A 20,115-nucleotide genomic window follows, 5' to 3' on the forward strand; every position below is an offset into this window, starting at 1 on the left:
CGCTCCGATGTTCATGGAAATCTTTGCAAAGAACTTAAGCCTTAAATAGAAGCGATCACACGTAAACATTTAACACTCAACAAGTGAAACTGCTGAAGCAGGGGTAGAGATTCCCAGGACAGCTTTCTGGGATCGATCCATGAACAACAAGTGTACTATCTTTAGCAGAGCTTCACTTGCAACTACCAGGTACCACTGAAAAACTAGCAAAGCACTACAGCTGACTGCACTAAAGGCTGCTACTGTTACTGGTACAGCTAAAATTATGCTGTTGGTCACTTAAAAAAATTATTGTCTCATGGTTTGCAGGAAATTATTCAACCACATTTTACTATCAGAAGTGCCAGTGGTTTACAGTGCTAAAAGGACATTTACAGAGTGGTACGCTTCATTCTGTACAGAATATCGAATATAACAGGTAGCTCTTAAAAACAGAATCACAGAATCAACCAGGTTGAAAGAGACCTCTGGGGTCATCAAGTCCAACCATTGCCCTGACACCACCCCGTCAACTAGACCATGGCACTAAGTGCCATGGCCAGTCTTTTCTTAAACACATCCAGAGATGGTGACTCCACCACCTTCCTGGGCAGCCCATTCCAATGTCTAATGACCCTTTCTGAAAAGAAATTCTGCCTAATGTCCAACCTGAACCTCCCCTGGCGAAGCTTGAGGCTGTGTCCTCTTGTCCTATTGCTAGTTGCCCGGGAGAAGAGGCTGACTCCCACTTCACTACAACCTCCCTTCAGGTAGTTGTAGACTGCAACAAGGTCACCTCTGAGCCTCCTCTTCTCCAGGCTAAACAACCCCAGTCATTGAAAAGGAATCGAGCCAAAAAAGGCAAGGTTCATGATGTTAAAGGACCAGCAAAAGGGGCAGTAATTACACCCAAACCCAGGAACAGTCCCTCAGAACAATGTGATTACTTCAGGGATTTACCAGAAAAAGGATTGCTATTGCTTCATGGTGGCCTAAAAACCCAAGAAATTCCAACCACTTTCATGCTGAAGTCTGTCTTTTGTTTTGCAAGTCTTCCCAGAGATTTGCATTTGGGGATTATAATGAATTCAGTATCATGAATCACGAGTTCATTCATGCACGTGCATTCATTTAAGAGACAGCATGACCTCTTACATCATGTGCCAGTGACACCATGACTGATGATGCCCTCTGTTCACATTTTCATTGGTTACTGGACTGAACGTTCACATAGAAAGCATGATGCACAAGGTAGTTCAGTGTATGTGTGCTTGGGTGCAGGCACAGAGAAGGGACTTAATTGCTTCTCTTTCTGGTCTTGGGAAAGTCACAGAACAAACCAGCACCAAATCCTAATTTGTACTAAGGCATTTTGGTTTGTTTTTTTCCAGTTACACTTTCAATCTCTGATGCTGCCATGCTGATTTTACTCCCAAGCAAGTAAGGTGTTACAGGAAAAAAAGATATCCAATACCTACACCAGCATGAAGGTTATTTTTTCCTTGTTTAACGAAGCTAAACAAGCAGAATGCCCTACTGCCTTCACAAGAGAGAAGAAGAGCTTTTCAGGAAGCAGGTGCAGGGAAGGAACACACACCTGTGGCAGAGGTTTGCCTTTCAGGGCTCTTTATTCAACCTGGGCCATTAGGCAGATTGCAAGATTGGGTGAAGAGGCTTCTCCTGTGTATTTGTACATAGGAGAAGGAGATATTGATTCGGACATTAGTGTTTAAATTAACAATATTTACAACCATAGACTGTAGTAGACATGACTAAGAAACAGGCACACGCTAAAAGGTCAATGCAAGCCTGCTCAGGAACCTAAATGACCTGGGCGAGGAAAGACTCGCTTGAAAAAGCACTGTTACACAGCCCCAAAGTAACAGCCTTTGGGCAATAAGTAGAGAATGCGGGAAGGAGAAGAGAGAATGCTAGCCACAGTCACATGTGTTACCTTCCTCCAAGTTTCTACTGTCTGAATCTTACTGTGCTGAAGAGAGATGTCTTTTGCACAGTCTTATAAAAATAGAACTGCAAAAGCTACCTGAATGTACAATAAACTACCATAAACGTCTATTAAACCACTCAAATTTTGCCCTGTGGCCTTTGGGTCTAAAAGTGTAATGAATGGCTTTGACAAAGGGCTAGTGAATAACATAGAATCAACCAGGCTGGAAGAGACCTCTGGGATCATCGAGTCCAACCATTGCACTGACACCACCCTGGCAACTAGACCATGGCACTAAGTGCCATGGCCAGTCTTTTCTTAAACACATCCAGAGATGGTGACTCCACCACCTCCCTGGGCAGCCCCTTCCAATGGCTAATGACCCTTTCTGAAAAGAAATTCTTCCTAATGTCCAACCTGAACCTCCCCTGGCGAAGCTTGAGGCTGTGTCCTCTTGTCCTATCGCTAGTTGCCTGGGAGAAGAGGCTGACTCCCACTTCACTACAACCTCCCTTCAGGTAGTTGTAGACTGCAATAAGGTCACCTCTGAGCCTCCTCTTCTCCAGGCTAAACACCCCCAGCTCCCTCAGCCGTTCCTCGTAGGTCAGACCCTCCAGACCCTTCACCAGCTTGGTCGCCCTCATCTGGACTCGCTCCAACATCCTTGGGATAACAATACTGCCTATTACTGAGACAGGACAGAAATCAATTGGAGGACATTCAAAATGCATTTTTTTGAAAGCAAATAATTGGCTCTGCAGTAGCTTTGAAAGTATTTGACGTGTGCAACCTGTGCTTCAAATGAACTCGTGCACTGTTAAAGACATTGATACCTGGGGGTGTGGAGGCAAGTGTACCCAAATAACCTTCACAGAATGAAAGGCAGAGAAGCTACAGGGGAATACATAAGTAGGAGCTGACAAAGAATTAAGGGCAAAGGAATTCATAGGAAAGAGGAAGGGAAGTACAGGCAGAGGCAGGAGGCTAATGGAACAAACAGAGGCCTAGGGTAAATGCCTAGGGAACCCTGCTTCCAATCTGTTCTTGATTTCAGACATAAGACTTTCCATATTTAGCTTAGATATAACCATCCCTCTCTGGCACTTAGCATTTTGAGGGATTTTCTGGTTTTATTTGAGATAAATTTGCAGTCTACAACTACCTGAAGGGAGGCTGTAGTGAAGTGGGAGTCGGCCTCTTCTCCCAGGCAACTAGCAATAGGACAAGAGGACATAGCCTCAAGCTTCGCCAGGGGAGGTTCAGGTTGGACATTAGGAAGAATTTCTTCTCAGAAAGGGTCATTAGCCATTGGAATGGGCTGCCCAGGGAGGTGGTGGAGTCACCATCTCTGGAGGTGTTTAAGAAAAGACTGGACATGGCACTTAGTGCCATGGTCTAGTTGACAGAGTGGTGTCAGGGCAACGATTGGACTCGATGATCCCAGAGGTCTCTTCCAACCTGGTTGATTCTGTGATTCTGTGAAATTTAAACTCGGCAGAACTGACAAATGGTACCTGGCAAAATCACTGTCCCTCTGCACTAGGTAAAACACACATAATTCCTCACTTCAGACACTGCCTTATCAATACACTCACATGTTCGGGTAAAAGGGAAAAACATATTTTTCAATAGAACTTGACAGGCCAAAGTTCTGCAGCTCAGCTTAGCACTTAAGTAAACACTCAAGACTTTCAAAAAGGTGTTCAGTATATCTTAAGAGAGACTCTTTAAAAATTACCCCAAAAAAGTCACTTTGAATCAGTAAATCCTTTGAAAGTCTGGCCCCCGACTGCACTTAACTGTCAGCTCCTAACTGACCTATCCAAAATACTCTTAATACTTTTTTTTTGTAAACAACAACAAACCCCAAAACAACAACAAAAAAAAGAAAAGAGATTACAGTCCAGAGCAATCTCAGCTAATCAAGCACAATCTTGAAAATACCCGCATGAACTTATATTTAGTCCCTAAACATATTGAGCTAAGAAATTATTTAAGCCACAGTTACTGTTACAAACAATGCTGTATTAAAAGAGGAGAGAATTACCTTTTGCTGCACAAGTATAAATGAAATCTTGTAATCCTATGTTTGCATTCAATATTACTGACATACGAAAGAAACCATTTTATATTAATCGACAACTCATTGTCAGCCTCATGATTAAGAAGACTAATCAGATTTAAATTGCAAATATTAAAAAAAGAACATGCTGAACTTCTAGAAATAGAAGGCGTAAGTTTCCTCAGAGAAAATCAACTAAAGGCAGACACTCCAAGGCATTTCAGATACTGTTTCAAGCTGGCAGCGTTTTAGAGGGTAAATTTTTCCGTTTTCTATAGATGTTTCTATTCTCACTGTCAAATAGAAAGAGGGGAAATTGTTGCAGGACACCTTTTCATCCCTACCTTCTAACAAATCTCTCTTTGTCTCAAAGAATACTGCATGCAGCTGGTGACTAAAAGCTGGAATTATCATTTATTCACTACCAATTTATCCTTCAAGCTTCACTCACCAGAAATGGCATCAAACCTGCTGTTTTCTTTGGTAGGCATCTGCATTCCTGTTAAGGTACCAAAGCCAAGCAGTTTTGCCTCAGCACTTGAGTTTTGCAATACTGAAGGGGCCCTCTGGGAAAACAAGTGTTTTAACTATAGGAGAGAGCACCTCCCTCTTGAATAGCTGTTTACTTTGGGTTGAAAAGGAGAAAAAAATTCAATAAAAGTTAAACATCCCATCCAATCACATGACATGGGTCCATACCAGCATGTTGGTTATTGCCTACCTGGAGACACTTCTCAGACACTTTCCTTTATGAAAAGCAAAAGAGCAGGAGCAAACCAGTTTATAAGTATCTGGCAATTTTTGACTAATTGGAGTTGATTACAGTTACAAAAGGCTAGAAAATTTGTAAAGCAACATTCTCAAGATATAGGAATTTGGATTCATTCAGCCCTACCCTATTTGGCTTGAATTAAAAACATCCTTTTGTTTCCAAAGTTGTTTGTTTTCTAATTATCAAACATTGTTAAGCAAGTAAGCACACTTCACTAAGAAACAAATAGCGAGGTTCTCTTGAGAAAGACACTTAAGTTCCTGTCTTGTAAAGACTTGCTGAAAGTCCTTCTCCTGTCATTTTAAGCAATTTCTAACATGTGAGCACGTTCTTTTCTTTCCACACACTGCAGAGCTGGCAGACAAAACAGTGCAGAAGGCTTCAGTGGTTGTTAAAATAAGTGAAATGTCTTAAAATGGAACACTGAACAAGAACCAGGTGCATTTCTGTCGCCAATCCACTGAATTCAGTCAAACTAAAACAAATACTCTTTTGGCCAACTACAACCTTTGATGCAGTTTTCTTTATTAAAAAAAAAAAAGCAAAAAAATCCTGTACCTCAACTGACTGAATGCTGCACAAACAAATGGCAGTATAGCATCCCAGTCACACACATCCCACAATCATCATCTTAAAACAGTTTTGTTCCTTCATGGTAGAGTCATTCTCTCTCTAGAATAATCTTAGCATGCTACCAGGATACTTAGAATAAACCTGAGATAAAGCAGTCATAGACAGGGCAAAAGGAACAGCAGCAGTCATCTTTTCTTGCAATTATTCACCTTCTCTATCAAAATGAGATTCTGCTCTTTGCCAATACATTTAATTTTTATTTTAATACCTCTGATTTTATTTTCAGAACACCTCAGAGCCCAGGCTTGTACCAGGATCCACCAGTGGTTTCCACACAAACTGATGGTTCCTATGCAAAAGCAGACTTGCATTTTCAGGAGGGAAGTGTTTGCTTCAACAATAGTATCTCTTACTCACTATGCCAAGTATTAATCCTGAAAATTATATAGAGAACTAAAAAAAAACAAAAAACAAAAAAACAAACAAAAAAACCTCAACAAAAGACAAGTCAAACCTTTTCCATTTACCTCTTCCCCGTGGTGTGGGAGGGTGGGATGGGATTGGAGCTTTTTTCAAAACTAGTTGTCATTTGGTATTTGAGAGAGAGGGAGAAATATTAGTAAGCATAAAGCACATGAAAAGTTTTTCAGGGAGCAGGAAGGGAGGATTACTTGTTTCTTTCAACTTTCTGTTCTCATAGAAAATACTTCATCCTCATTTTTCACTACTTCTCCTTCTCCCTGCCCCAAAACGCCATAATGACATGCAGTAATTGCTTTTACTAGTTTTTAATGACAACAATAGCTACTAAGCCCCTATTAGTTTAGTCCACCACTTCACTTCAAGCTACTCCCAAAATACTATCATGAACAATCCCCAGATCAGTCTAAATATAAAGGAGACACATACGACCTTAGCAATCAAAAGGAAAACAGTGAAGTGTGGCTCAAAGTATGTGAGCTACAATATCCAAGTTATAAACTGAAAAACATGATTATCAAGAGCAATTGGGACACATTTAAATCTCTTGACATTAACAGAAGATACTAATCATTTGTGGCCACAGGTGGTGTATTTGCACTCAACTTGCTATTTTACAGCAAATGAGCAACATTTTGTAAATCCATACACATGTATTGTATGGTAAGTGATGCCTTAAGGCCAGAAAAAAAAATAAGAGAGCACTCAGGAAGATCAAAAGTCATTTCTGTTCCTTCCTGCCCACAAAACACACACAAGACTTGATGAGTACCATGACTTTAAAACCACAAGAAAACCAATGGCAACTATCTCACACTTCTACATGGCAGTAGGAAGACCTTCTGATTCTTGTGGTTCCAAATCCATACTTTTAAATCAGCATAACAGAAGTCTCTGTGCTAATGTACTGCTCGAGGAGGAGGAAATCTGATACAAACTTAGAATTATAAACTTAATAAAATCTTCAGTCTATTATGGAGGACCATTAGTGCAATACACAAGACAGACTTCCCAAGGGATCTGAAGAGAAACAGTATTTATGAGAAGAAATTAAAATAATCTATTGCTTTCCAATTGTCAAAATTCCTATACTGTTAAGAATGAGGGATGAGGAACTAAATCCAGAGAGCAAAGTGACCAAAGCCTGGCTATATTAAACACAAATGTACACAACGTTATTACCATCAAAGGGTTCAAGATCATTTAAAAGGTAATTGCTTCTGTCTGCAATACTGTATCATGCCAACAAACCAAGATACTTCGGGTACATTTTTCTTTTATCATGTCCTTTCATCTTTTGTTCTTTTGGTAACAAGGCCAAACAGGTGTAGGATTTCAAAAGAGTCATACTGCTTTCTTGTACACTTCTAATTTTCCATTTCAACATATCAGCTTGGAAATAGCCATTCCACACACATATACCTACAAAGCAAATCCTGTTCATTTCACAAAGCTCTACTGTAGCCTTCCTGGCCACCTTGACCTGGAATTTCATAGGCATACATTTTTAAAATGAACAAAAAGGTGTGTAACTGTAACACAGGAATCATCTGTCACACTCACATGTCATATTATTCCTATTGAAATTCTTGTGGGAAAACAGGTACAACTAAAACCATGAAGACCAGTTCCTACATAAGGCTAGGAGGTTAACTTGGAGTAGATCTGAAACAGGCATTCTGTATAAGACTTCCCTGCATCTTAAACATACCACCACTGTTCGTCAGACTTTCAAATGTACCACATCTTGTACCTTAATCTTTTCTGAGGTACAGAAAAGATTCTCTCTCTGCCTTCAGGATTGTAGCTAAAAGGCTTCAGACTTCAAGGTTTCTCACCTGTGGTGAAAACTAGGACTCAATATATCTTTTTAATGCAAAAGCATGATATTGAACCACTGTAACAAACCATAAGAGAATTCTGTCCTGGTGTTCATAAATCCTACGTAAAAGAAGACCTAAGCCAACTATGTTTACCTCAAGCAGCAGACTAAGCTTACCTTTGTGTTGAGTACAGATCTCATCCTTAAGAGAAAAATCTAGCTGTCCCCTGACAAACTGCTCTGCCTGCAATTCAGTTTTTGAGCATCATAGGGTAACACCCTGCCTCTTAAATCTTTGCTTGAGAAAAGATTATCCGGATACATCTCATGTTCTTATGGTATATTCCCTAGCTTCAACTCTAGTGATTTCTCTGAAGATACACAACAAACATCTCATATCTATGCTAACACATCGTTTATGTTGTATCTCAAGTAATTAAAAATACATAACGCACACAAATAACACATAAAAGCATAGTAAGTGGCACGTATGACTTCTGAACATCAGGAAAACAAGCTAATTGTACTTGTGAATGGTTTCTGATCAAGTCTTCTACAAGAAGACATGAGCAGGATGCAGTTCTGTATCTTCCAACAGTGTGCTGCCTACACATTTATTTCTGCTTTCAATTTCCTGTACTGATGTGGTTATCTACAATGCAATGCATGAGGATGGGAAGGTCAAATCCATCTACAATCAATCTTAGCAGTTAAAAAATATTTGACATCAATACATTGCTTGCTGAGGGCTACGCATATATAAAGGAGGTAGAAAAGGATGGGGAAGGTGGGGGGGGAGGAAGCAAATTATATGGAAACATCCTGGGTAGAAATTGAGACATCTTCAGTCAAGATTCAGCCTCTCTGATATTGCTCTTTCTAAAAGACACTGCACAGTCTTATCCAACTATAAAACCTCTGATGACTCCCTATGGAGTGCTCTACTTGCCCCGTGTAACAGTGCCAAATGACTGTTCTCTTCCTACCCTCTCTTTTCCCCTAGTATTCTGCAGATCGGAGCCTGATGTGGATTAGGAAATACTCCCATAAGAGTGATGCAGTGGAAAAAAGTTAAGCTCCCTGTATGCCTCTGCCCCCAAACTCTCACCATGAAATACTCATTAGATGGTCAATGCTGAATTCAGATTACAAACATCAAGGGAAACTGAACCTAGATAGTGGCTAATTAAGTATCCTAGCTCTACCTCTCTCATTTCATAACAGGAGAGTTGTAAAAACAAGAACTTTGGCATCCATTCAATACCTTCTCTCATGTTTTTACTTGCAACAATGTCAGGCTTGCATGTGCACCGAGGTGTGCAGACACAGGTGTGACATTCTGAGGCCTTACATGAAAACTATATCCATTACAAGCACAACATTCACTCAAGCAAAGCATCAGGAAAGCATCCACACTGAAGTCAGAATCTGAAGGCAGCTACTGGAGTCAGAATCTGAAGGCAGCTACATCTTCTGCATGTATCAGCAGATTACAGAACAAAAATCTAAGAAATAAAAGGGCAATTCGGAAACAAATTTATGAGGGGAAAAATGCAAATATGCACATCCTTTGCTGTTTGTTTATCCATAACTTTACAGCCTAGCGCACCTCCTGCAACTCTCTAGATAACATAAGTAAGCACTGAAGGCTACAAACTCACATAATTTTGTTGTTCTTTAAATTCTGTCTTAGGATTCCAACTAGAAGCTTAAGAACAAATAAAAAATTTTTAAGCAAATTTACAAATAATAAAGTAACCCATATCAACCAGTTGTGCTTCAGTCCAATTCAGTGCATTAACAAGAACCTCTCTTAAAAAACTACTACGACTTTCTTTCCACTAAAGCTGCTAAAGCTAAATAGGGAAGGACAGACAGCTACTTAACACATCAGTGAAGTGGCAGTAGGTTCAAGCAAACGAGCTCCCCTTCCTCCCTTTTAAACACTCTGGTACAGTTGTGAAAGGTTTTGCCTTGGTCTCATGGGCCGAATTACTCACCTTCCCCATCAGGGCTCATATTTTCATAGGAATCCCAGCGTATTAGTGGGTCTGAGGTATTGTAATCCACTATCACTCCATGGTCATTCTGCAGGTGTTCACATCCTAAAAAATAAACATCTGTTTGAGACCAAAAACTGTCATAACCACATTTGTAATGTTATACACACACATATGTGTGTGGCCTTCTGACAGAAGCTTGCTCCCCAAACTGCAACGCCATATTCTGAAATTTAAGAAGCAGCAACAGGGGAAGAAAGGTTATATAAACCAGCTAAAAAAAAGCTTAATTTATGTTTCATTAGAGAAGGTACAAGCAGAGTATTTTATCTTGAACGTCTTGGTTATGATGTAGCTCTGATAACTTGGATCAGCCCCTAAACACAACTAACACAGATGATCCACCTAGCCCTATAGGCAAGCACAATAAGACAAACAGCTTTTTAGAATGAAACCACAAGTATCTATAAAGGGATGGTACTAAAGGAATGATAAAATAAGACTTTATTACAGATTATCATTCTGATACCAGAGCAACTTATCACTAGAGATGAATAGGGAGAGCTGAAAACCGCCACTCCGTGTCCCTCCCGGTTCCCCCAAGGTGCCAGCTATGCTCTTTCATCCATTCTTCAGCCTCCTGGCAGAACCTGAGATTGGGCAGCTTGCCTTCGATGTGTTTGGCTGTGCTTAAGTACACTCTGCCAAACACTCTGGAATTTCCAGCAGTAACCCACATTTCTGTGCCCTTAACAAGGCATAAGATAATATTCAGCTTTTAAATGTACACCATGAGGAATTTAGGTGTGGTCCAGTGATTCAAAAGCAAAGCACAGGCATCAAGAACTCACGACCTTGGACTTGGCTTTAACACTGATACAAATCAAATTGGCTTTCTGCCTTTGCTCCTCTATCTAGATTAGGGAACAAAGAAATCCTCAGTTATCAACTCTTCAGCTGTGTCTGGAGAAGAAAGTCCTATTGTAAATTGTTCTAAAGCAGCAGAGTTTTATGCACATGGTGTGACTTTCAAAACAAGGATAGTTAAAATTAGGACAGGAACACTATGGTCCTGTACCTTTATATGCAGGTGATCTGTAGAGAGTTTCTGTGACGACGTTTGTCACAAGGCAGATTTATGAAGTTTGTTACCTAAATATTTAGGTGCCTGATCTTCTTGGCAAGTGCATTCTTTCTTAAAAACTGTATCACAGTCAGTTAGTTTCTAGAATACTGTGTTCAGTTTCTAGCTACACCATACAAGAAAGATTAATAAAGGGAAGCTAGTTCAGAGGAGAGCCAGCAGGGTAGTCAGGACTGAAGGACCTGCCCTGTGAGGAAAGGCTGAGGGACTAGGGCTTCTTCAACCTGGAGATGAGATCTTGAGGGGGGACCTGACAGCAGCCCCCCAAAGCCCATGGAGGAGACAGAGACAGGTGGGAGCAAGGCAGGAAGACAACAAGGAACAGGCATAAATTGAATCTAGAGAAGTTTAAAGTCAATATAAGGAAAAAAATAAATCCACTGTGAGGACAGTTGGACATTGGAACAGTTCGCCCATTGAGGCTGTGAAGTCTCCATCCTTGGAGGTTTTCAAGATTTGACTGGACAAAGATCTGGGCAACTTGATCCAATCTCACGGATGACCCTGCTTTCAGCAGGAGGATGGACTAGAGATACCCTGCAGTTATTCTACGATTCTATAATATTTTCAGATGTGGAAAAGTCATTTTGCAGAAATTGTAAATAAATATTTCAAGGTGAACTCTTCTTCCTAGCTAGTTAATCCATTAGATAACAATTAAATACAGCTTTCCAGTTACTTAGAACCTTATTTTCCAATAACTTGGAGCCTGCTAAAAAACACACCTCTGATTCACCATCTAAGGAAAGGAGACTTGAAAAAATTTTTATCCTTTTTCAGACACGTCAACTGGCCTCTCTTCAAGTATTTATGATCCAGAAATGTTTAGAACAAGCTGGACAAATTTATGTGTAAAACTGTTTGGTTTTTTTCATATGGCTTTCCAAAAGGCTGAGACATCGTGTCCAGCTGGACAGAATCCAACTTCTTATTAGCTGCTACTGTAAGTTTCTAAGTGATCAAACTGGTGGGAAATAAAAAAGAAATGGAAAACATGCAATTCACAGGACACTGAGTGGGAATATGTATGAGACAGACAGTTAAGAATATTTGGGTTTCATTCAGTCTCAGGCAGAATCCCTACTTTTCGGGACACCATAAAATGTGTAAGAACAGATCCATTAACAGAATTATACTGCAATATAAAGCATGTTCTTAAGTTCTTACTGCAAGTCGTAATTATCTATGATTTTAGACATTTTACAATAGAATTCTGGAAGCATACAGGACATACCCTACAAGCCAACTTCAGAGCAGAAGCATTTCCAACAAAACTACAGCTGTATCTCTTTATGCTAAACTGAAGACAGTCCAAACTTCACCACTGCAAACAATCAGCTATGACAACATCCAGAAAAGGTTATGGGACAGGCCACTGCTGTCACTTATGCCAGGCCAAGCTACCTATACTATGCAAGTTTTACACAGATATACAAATGTTTTCTACTCATCGCCAGCAACTGTTCTGGTATAGTTTTAAAACAAAAACTGATCACTCCTATGCTGATGTAAATGCAGAGTCTTCATTAAATTTTTCAAATTTAAACCAGTAACTATATTACATATTCATACATTACACAACATTCATACATTACATATTCATTCATCACATAACTATATTACATATTCAGATCTTATACAAGAGAAGTGGAATAAAAGAGGAAAAAAGGATTTTTAAAAAAAATATACACTTCAATGTGGTTTATTTTCAAACTAATCATATTTTTTTTCTTCTGTATACTCACCTTGAATTTTCTCTGGAGTTCCTGAAAACACTAATTCCACTTTGCCGTAATCAGGGAAACGGACATCTGAAAACAAAGGACAGTATTTCAGCAAGCTGTCTCCTAGGAAAGCAGTTCCAAGGCACTCAGAAATCAGGATTCTCTATAGCTATTAATACATGTACCCTCATCACTCTTTCCTTCTCACTTGCAGTTTAAAGATTTGCTTCTAAAAGAGCCACATTCTTTGCCCCACACATTCTCCAGAAAAGACCACATAAATGTCAGTTGGAGTTTTGTTTACTTCCAAGAACAGTCAAAAGCAGAAGAGATGTGCAGTTCCCAAACCGCTCTCTAGACAGACATGGCTAGCTTTGGCTTCCAAAGGAAAACACACCCAGGAGCAAACTAAAATTGTTCTCTATATTGGCTACACTGCAATACTTGACCACAAAACTTTTGTTTAGTCATATGTTGCAGGAAAATATGTTTGCTTTTAGTTTGCTAGTAGTGTAGGGTGAGGGAGTTACAATCCTGCATATAAACATAAAAATAAAACTGAAGTAATAATTTGGAAAATACAAAGACTAGCACAACACATTTTCAAATGTGTCTGAAAGCTTTGTCTCCATTTCTGGATATTCTGAAGCACATTAAAAGATCTCCATGCTCAAGCAGAGTAGGTCACAAACCCAGTATCAGACTTTTTGACTGTTTTCATCCACCAAAAAAGGGATCAGCTTAGTGCATATTACTAACAAAGTCACCATTTTAAATATCGGTTGTTTTTACAAATGTGAGAGGAGGCGATAGGGACGATGTAGGAGTATCTGAATTATTTTGACAAGTTAACTCACAAGCTTTTCTTCTCATTAGAGGTGTTACATGCTATGAGTTAACTAACACAAAGCAGTCGGCCCTTTCCTTAAAAATACCGATGGGAAAAAAAACAAGAATCCTTTTGAAAACACGTCCTGAAGATTATCATCACAGGCACAGGCACTCACATGCATCCCCGCACACATACGCATCCAATCAACCACAGAAGGCAAGTACCTTTGTTGGCATTGTCCAAATCCTCTTTGCCAAACACAAGGCCATGTCCTTGAATGGCTCCAGTGTGAAACTGAAGGCGGAAAATGACATCGCGAGTAGCTGACCGGTATTTTTTGTGATAACACTTCAGCTAGAAAGAAACAGAGAGAGAGAGAGAGAAACATGTCAGGAAGTTAATTTCTCACAAATCTGAACAAACACGTGTATGCATTAGTTGCTAAGCACAGCAGCCACAGCGCAATTTACTGCAGACACCTCTGATGATGTAACAAGCAGGGTATGTTATTCAATCCTTTAAAATTAAAGATGCCAAAGGCAAGATAGTTCTGGATGTGTAAAAAATAATAATTACTATTTTCATCACTATCAGTCACCAATCAGTAGGTTATGATTCAGAATCACCAAATTTGTCAGTACAATATTGGAATGCTGACTTGTATCCGTACTTCGTGGTACCAAATTAATGTAAAACTGAAATATTGCACACCCATTTCAAAAAAAAATGAAGAATATGCAGAGCTTTTAGAAGCAAGCCTGCAAGCTGATTGCGTTCATTTTAGGACTTTTTAAAAACCTTGGATGGGGCCTTGAGCAACCTGGTCTAGTGGAAGGTGCCCCTGCCCATGGCAGGGGGGTTGGAACTAGATGATCTTTAAGGTCCCTTCCAACCCAAACCATTCTGTGATTCTATGATAGGATTTTGTTTTATGTTACTGTGGGAAGTTGGTAGTAGTTTTGACACGTAGGCTAGAACAACACAGAACTCTGTAAAAATAACATCTAGTATGAATTTCAGCAGCTAAACGTGAACACAATACACCTACTCCCTACCACCACCTTCCCTTAGACTAGACCTAGGGATATTTTACCTACTAATTCTCTGAATCAACTGTAATACAAAACTACTCAGCATAATATAGGAATACATAAAAATTTTGGTAACCTTAGTCACAGGACTGAAAATTTTATGGTATTACCCTGATGATACCAGGATTTTATGATAAAGCAGATGTTACTGAAATGCATTTAGAAGACAACAAAAATTCACCTTTTTATTAAGGCAGACTGAGAAAAGTGTTCTAGAAAGAAAGTACTGAATAACTGAAGAGCAAACAGCTATTCAAACCGAAGTAATACAAAGAAAGATGTAGGGGTTTAAGAGGGATGCTTCTGAAAGTTGGGATTAAAAGATAACTATGAAATTCTTCTTACTACAGGATTTGGAAAAAATCTAACATAAACTGTTGCTCTCTACCCTTCATTATAGTAACCCCATGATGCCTTAAACTCTAGAAGTTAATCAGCACTGACCATATACACGGCACATAGGACAACTTCTGAAATACTTCAGCTCATATATCAGAGATGGGTTTTTTTCAGGTATTCTCTACACAAACCACATGTTCCTAACCCTTTGTAATGGCTGAGAGATTCTCTACGCAAGTGAGCATTATTTTACCTGAAAGTGAGGATTTGGGGTTGTTTGTTTCTTTGTTTTTTAAAAGAGAAACCCCTACAGCATAGTGGTAATACCAGGTAAAATAGTATGTGCTTCTTAAACAGTGCCTTACACCCACTAAAATTAACAGAGTGTACAAACCCCTGTCTGTTGAAGGGTTCTCTTTCCTTTTAGTCCAACACAACTTATCAGCATCATTTTGCTAGAACCATGGCCATAAGTCAGTCCCTTAAATTACCCAAATATAAGGCAGGAGGAAGAGTTAGACTGCTTGATTCAAGAATAAACAAACGATCCTTCTCCACTATGCCCAGCAACTCTACATAAAGGCAAAACACCATCATAAAGGGTGAAAACTGCAAGTTTGCCCAGAAGTGAAAAATGGACAGAAAGGGGATTAAGATAGCCTCTGGTAAGAGATATTAGAACTAACCTGCTCCAAATGTATAATCGGCCTGAAAGTAACTGTGATAATTCTACTTAATTACATTATGTGAGCAAAAAGAAGCTTGAAAAGACTTAAGAGCTTCTTAAAAGTTATATACATTCCTCCATATTTTTGTGCTAAAACATTAACTTCTTTAGTTTTTTAAACAATCACATTATTTTTACACATGGATCATACATGAGAATTTCTGAAGATGCAGAAGACTAAATACCTGAACAATACATTTTATCCTCCAACTTGTCAAGAGTTGTGGCTTCACACAGTTGCTGGATTTACTCAGAATCTACTGTCTTTTGCATAATTGTGTTTATAAAAACACTGAATCTGGGTCAGTTCAGAGAACTACGTAGTTCCTGTTCCTTTCTACTTTCTAATTCAAAGTTAACAGCCTTGAATAATTTTAACTTAGGATATCCTAAACCATTTACTTACAGAGAATTGTAATTGTTACAAAAATCTGGCCTCTCTCACAATCAGTAACAGTGTACATCTATACCCAGGATACCAAAAACATCTTTTAATGCTCAGTATACATAATAAGCTTTCAATGAAGTTTGAGCTTAACTTGGAATTCTGACTCCACTACCTTCTGATGCCATATTCAAGAATTAATGCGAGCCACTGTAATATGCTGGGAAATATCTATATGCATTTACAGGTGTCAGTGCAGCCTTTCAACAGCTGTGGCTGTGCTGTATCACCACACACTATTCACATTGTGTTAATAAATTCTCTAAACCTAAGACACCCGAGTCTTTTTTTTTTTTTTTAAAAAAACCCATGCACTTCAAGTGGTCAAACCTTTTGGAGTCAGAGGTGGAGCATCCTACAGATCTTCCTTTTTCCTGAAACCACTGATGTTTTTGCTTAGACATAGTAAAAAAAAAAAATATTAAAAACTGAAGTGAAGTCTTTGTTTAGGAAATACTACCATGCTGAGTAAGATGCCGGCTTGCTCAGAAGAATTACCTCCAATAATAGCATGGGATTAATGAAGCTGATCTCTTTTAAAATGATGCAAGCATTACTGAAAAGCTATGTGCTCATTTTTCATTTTAAACACACAGATACTGAATTTGTTTCAGGCTGATTTCTTTTGTGATCTACTCCATTTCCTTAAGCATCAATAGTCCTCTGATGATTAACAAATGTTCCTGAATTTGAAAACTGTACCAAACCTCCAGAGTATACCAATTTATAACAGTATATTTAAAAATTGTTTCTTCACTTTTCAGGGAAAGAAAGAACAATATACTAAACTGAATGAGGAGGGGACGTAGGAAAGTGAGAAGGAGGAACGATAATAAAAAAGATTGTTTCAAAAGAAAAAAAAAAGACAAAAAAAAGAATCTGATACCAAGGACCCCTTTAGGTTGAGGTCAAACATTTCTCAAAGTAGTATATAAAATAAAAACCCATTCTGAAACCTACAAGCAATAGACCAGGGATACTTTCTGACAATACTTCCTCCCACCATTCATGTTCTGTCGTCTTATTTTAACAAACTGAAAGGCACAGCAACTATCTTTCTTTACTTTCTCTGTGCATATGACAAGCAAGAGAGAAAGCAGAGAGATTTAAAATGATGGTGCTGCAATTAAATCATAGTTATGCTTTGCACACAGGGAAATACAGGCACTATATTAGCACGTATAAATTGCTTTCTAAATGCACACACTGCATGTGCTCGTAGAATCAGAAAGCTTTTGTTTGATATCACACCTTTTTGACTCCCAAAATAATTTAGAATTAGGCGTTTTCTTTACAGAATATAGTTTAGGATTGTGCACGTTGCCTTCCATGTTACAGGACAAGGGTATTTTACTGCTGAATTACAAATACTCCTCAAAGAAATTTTTACAAAGAAAATTGCGATACAGGCCTTACTGCACTTGGCGATGCTATGAAGTGGGAATGCTGAGAGCAATTGTTTGGACTCCTAAAAACCTTCCAGTTTGAGTTATAGGAATTTTGATTTCTATAAAACTCAAGAATGATGACTAAATTAACTTAATAACCTATTTTGTAGTTTGTCTGCAGCCATTTGTTCAATTTATTCTCTTACAAGAACGCAAAACAGGTCAGAGTCTGTAAACTAAATGGCACAGTACTAGATTTTCATTCCATACAATGAACTTACCATAATATCTCCTTTCAAAAGTTGGGCAGGGTCTATAGCAATGCAGATTCGGCTTTGATTTTCTGGCCCTATGCTACTTAACAGGAAAGAAAAGAAAAATAAAATTTATGGTTTAAAGAAACAAAAAAAGGAAAAAAATTCTATGTAATTCCGCAATTATGAGAATTAAAACCTGAATTCAAACATAAAGGAAAATGCTTACGACTTACTATATCCCAGATGTATAAACTGGTTGCATAGCCTGATATAACTTCAGAAAAGGCCGGCAAGCTGAAAAGAAATCAACAGAAAAGCCTGTTTTGTAATTATTTTTCTTTATCTGAATATTACAACTAGGAAGCTTCATGCACATCCAGACTGAGCAAACCGACACACAAGTGGCACAACATTGACTGTCAAAATATCCTTCAAAGCAAAGTTAGCTTTGACAGATTCATTTTCCCCAAAAAAAGTATTTGGTTATACTTTATTAAAAAGTCACACTTTTGCTGATCTTTAGACTAGGTCTGAATTGGGGAGGAAGGAATTTTAAAGAATTCCAGTAAGGAAAGAAAGAGGGGACATTTTGCTCCTTATTAAATCTCTGTCTGCCTGCCTTCCTACTTTTTCTGCAGGAAAATAAAATTATTAAGGGAAGAAAGAGAACAGCCAAAACAAAACAAAACAAAACAAACCCACAAAACCAAAATAAAAAGCATTTTCAAAATTAAACAAAATATTTGATCTACACCTCTGTTTCAAAAACAGTAAGTCCCTTAAATTTCTTACTACAACAAACAATACCTTGTCTTTATTGAAAGAGATATTTTAGAAATAAAACCAGACTAAACAACAATGACAACTGAGCATTGCAAATTCATGCTGATGACAATTTTTATTTCACCTGCTGTAATTTTTACTCTTAGGATATTTCTCTTCTCCTGGTTCTTTTATTGGGAATACCTGGACTGATATCAAGGAGCATCAACTCTACTTTGAGATTCATGCAGGCTTTCTAGAAAGCTCCAAAATGAAACAAGACTTTGAGCCCACACTTAGACAGGAAAAGTTAGGTAATTTACCTCCTCCAGCATCAAAGCTTGGAATGCCATGAAGGATAACATAGTGCAGGAAAAGAGGGGTTGCATTCATTTTCACAGATCCAGATAGAAGGCCACTTAAGAATTGCACATATCTAAAAACACAAAATTTATCTGAATTAAATAAAAACAGCAATGCAACCATATCAGGGAAATAGACTCTATACACACTAATATTTCTAGGCCATAGGTAGTGAATAGCATTGGGACATTACACATAACTCCAAAAGAATAACCTTCACAAAATAACATGAAAAAGACACTTTAATTTACCACTTTATTAAACCCATGGCTGTTACATTGCTGTTGTTGATGTATTCATTTTAGTTATTTACATCACTACTCTAAATAAGAAAGGAACTAGCAGAGACAGTAAAGTCAATAATTTTGGTACACACTTCTAGTTGCAACTGAAGGTCTCAACTGGCTTTCACAGCAGCATGACATGGGTCCCACTCCACTTACGGTGAAGTGCACATCATTAAAACAATAGCAAGAAGTGTCCTTGTCAGAAATGTTAGCATTAAAGGCCAATGCAGGCAAATAAAATCTTCATAATGAGAAGTGATCTCATTCAGCACCAAACAGAGGAAAACTACAACAGCAACATGAAAATCATTGTATTTCTGCTATTTAATACCTGGTTTGTTCACAAGCTCACCAGCCAAGTACATGCAAGTGAACATCACTGCAGGGTGTATTAAACAAATTCCTCCTGTCTCATTAAAGAACCAAGGGAAATCAGCCTCCTTTAATTTTTCTACTGGCTTTGAGTCCCTTTTTCTTCCATGCCCATGACACAACCTTCATTTAACTTGACTCTCAGGAATGTACAGAAAAAACAAAATCACCTCTTTTTCCCCCTTTACACACAGATCTCATTAACTCATCCCTTACCACACGCTCCTTGTAACACCACAACTAAAGATATCCTGCCCAACAACACAGCTCTACTACCCCAGAATGGGAGTTGTGGTGGTTTAAAATAGGTTTAATTTTATAAACAGCTAGCAAAGCTCACTTTATTTTAAAATGTTAAGAAAAGACAACTTTGTTTTTTTTGTTTCCTCCTTCAGTCTTTCTGAAAATATTTGGTACATCAAAAGCACAAATTTACAAATTGTCACACCTACGTGACAAAAAACTGTGGTACAATGTTTTGTTAGTGACCTCTCAGTCTGAACATTTTCTCTCTAACTGGTTTTAATTATTCTAAAAATTTGACTGAATTTTTGAACACCTTTCTGAAGGCAGTGCCTTTAAGAGGCTTATTTTATATTTAAGATTTATCCTGAAGGTTTATGAGAAATTTTTAAATATGAAGAGTCTGTATCTGCACTTCTTATTCAGGCAAACCTTCAACTGCATATCTGAGGAACATCGCTAATTAATTATCCAAGAATGGTTTCAGAGAAAAAGTGCATTAAAA

The 20,115-nt window shown here is 38.3% G+C and overlaps 1 protein-coding gene across 6 annotated transcripts in view; it reads right to left on the reverse strand.

Annotated features, from left to right (window-relative positions):
- Positions 1-20,115, reverse strand: part of TNS3 (tensin 3) — a 256,330-nt gene that overhangs the window by 91,673 nt on the left and 144,542 nt on the right. For 5 of the 6 annotated variants that reach the window (XM_068395999.1, XM_068395996.1, XM_068395994.1 and 2 more), the window contains 6 exons: positions 18,669-18,781; positions 17,817-17,877; positions 17,608-17,683; positions 13,561-13,690; positions 12,526-12,591; positions 9,637-9,741 (listed from right to left, as the gene is read on the reverse strand). In XM_068395999.1, the coding sequence (XP_068252100.1) occupies positions 9,637-9,741; positions 12,526-12,591; positions 13,561-13,690; positions 17,608-17,683; positions 17,817-17,877; positions 18,669-18,781 (551 nt within the window). The remainder of the gene's footprint in view (positions 1-9,636; positions 9,742-12,525; positions 12,592-13,560; positions 13,691-17,607; positions 17,684-17,816; positions 17,878-18,668; positions 18,782-20,115) is intronic. The other variant, XM_068395995.1, reaches the window with a different exon arrangement.

This window comes from Nyctibius grandis, chromosome 3 (genome assembly GCF_013368605.1).
Source record: "Nyctibius grandis isolate bNycGra1 chromosome 3, bNycGra1.pri, whole genome shotgun sequence".
In the NCBI taxonomy this organism is placed as follows: Eukaryota; Metazoa; Chordata; class Aves; order Nyctibiiformes; family Nyctibiidae; genus Nyctibius; species Nyctibius grandis.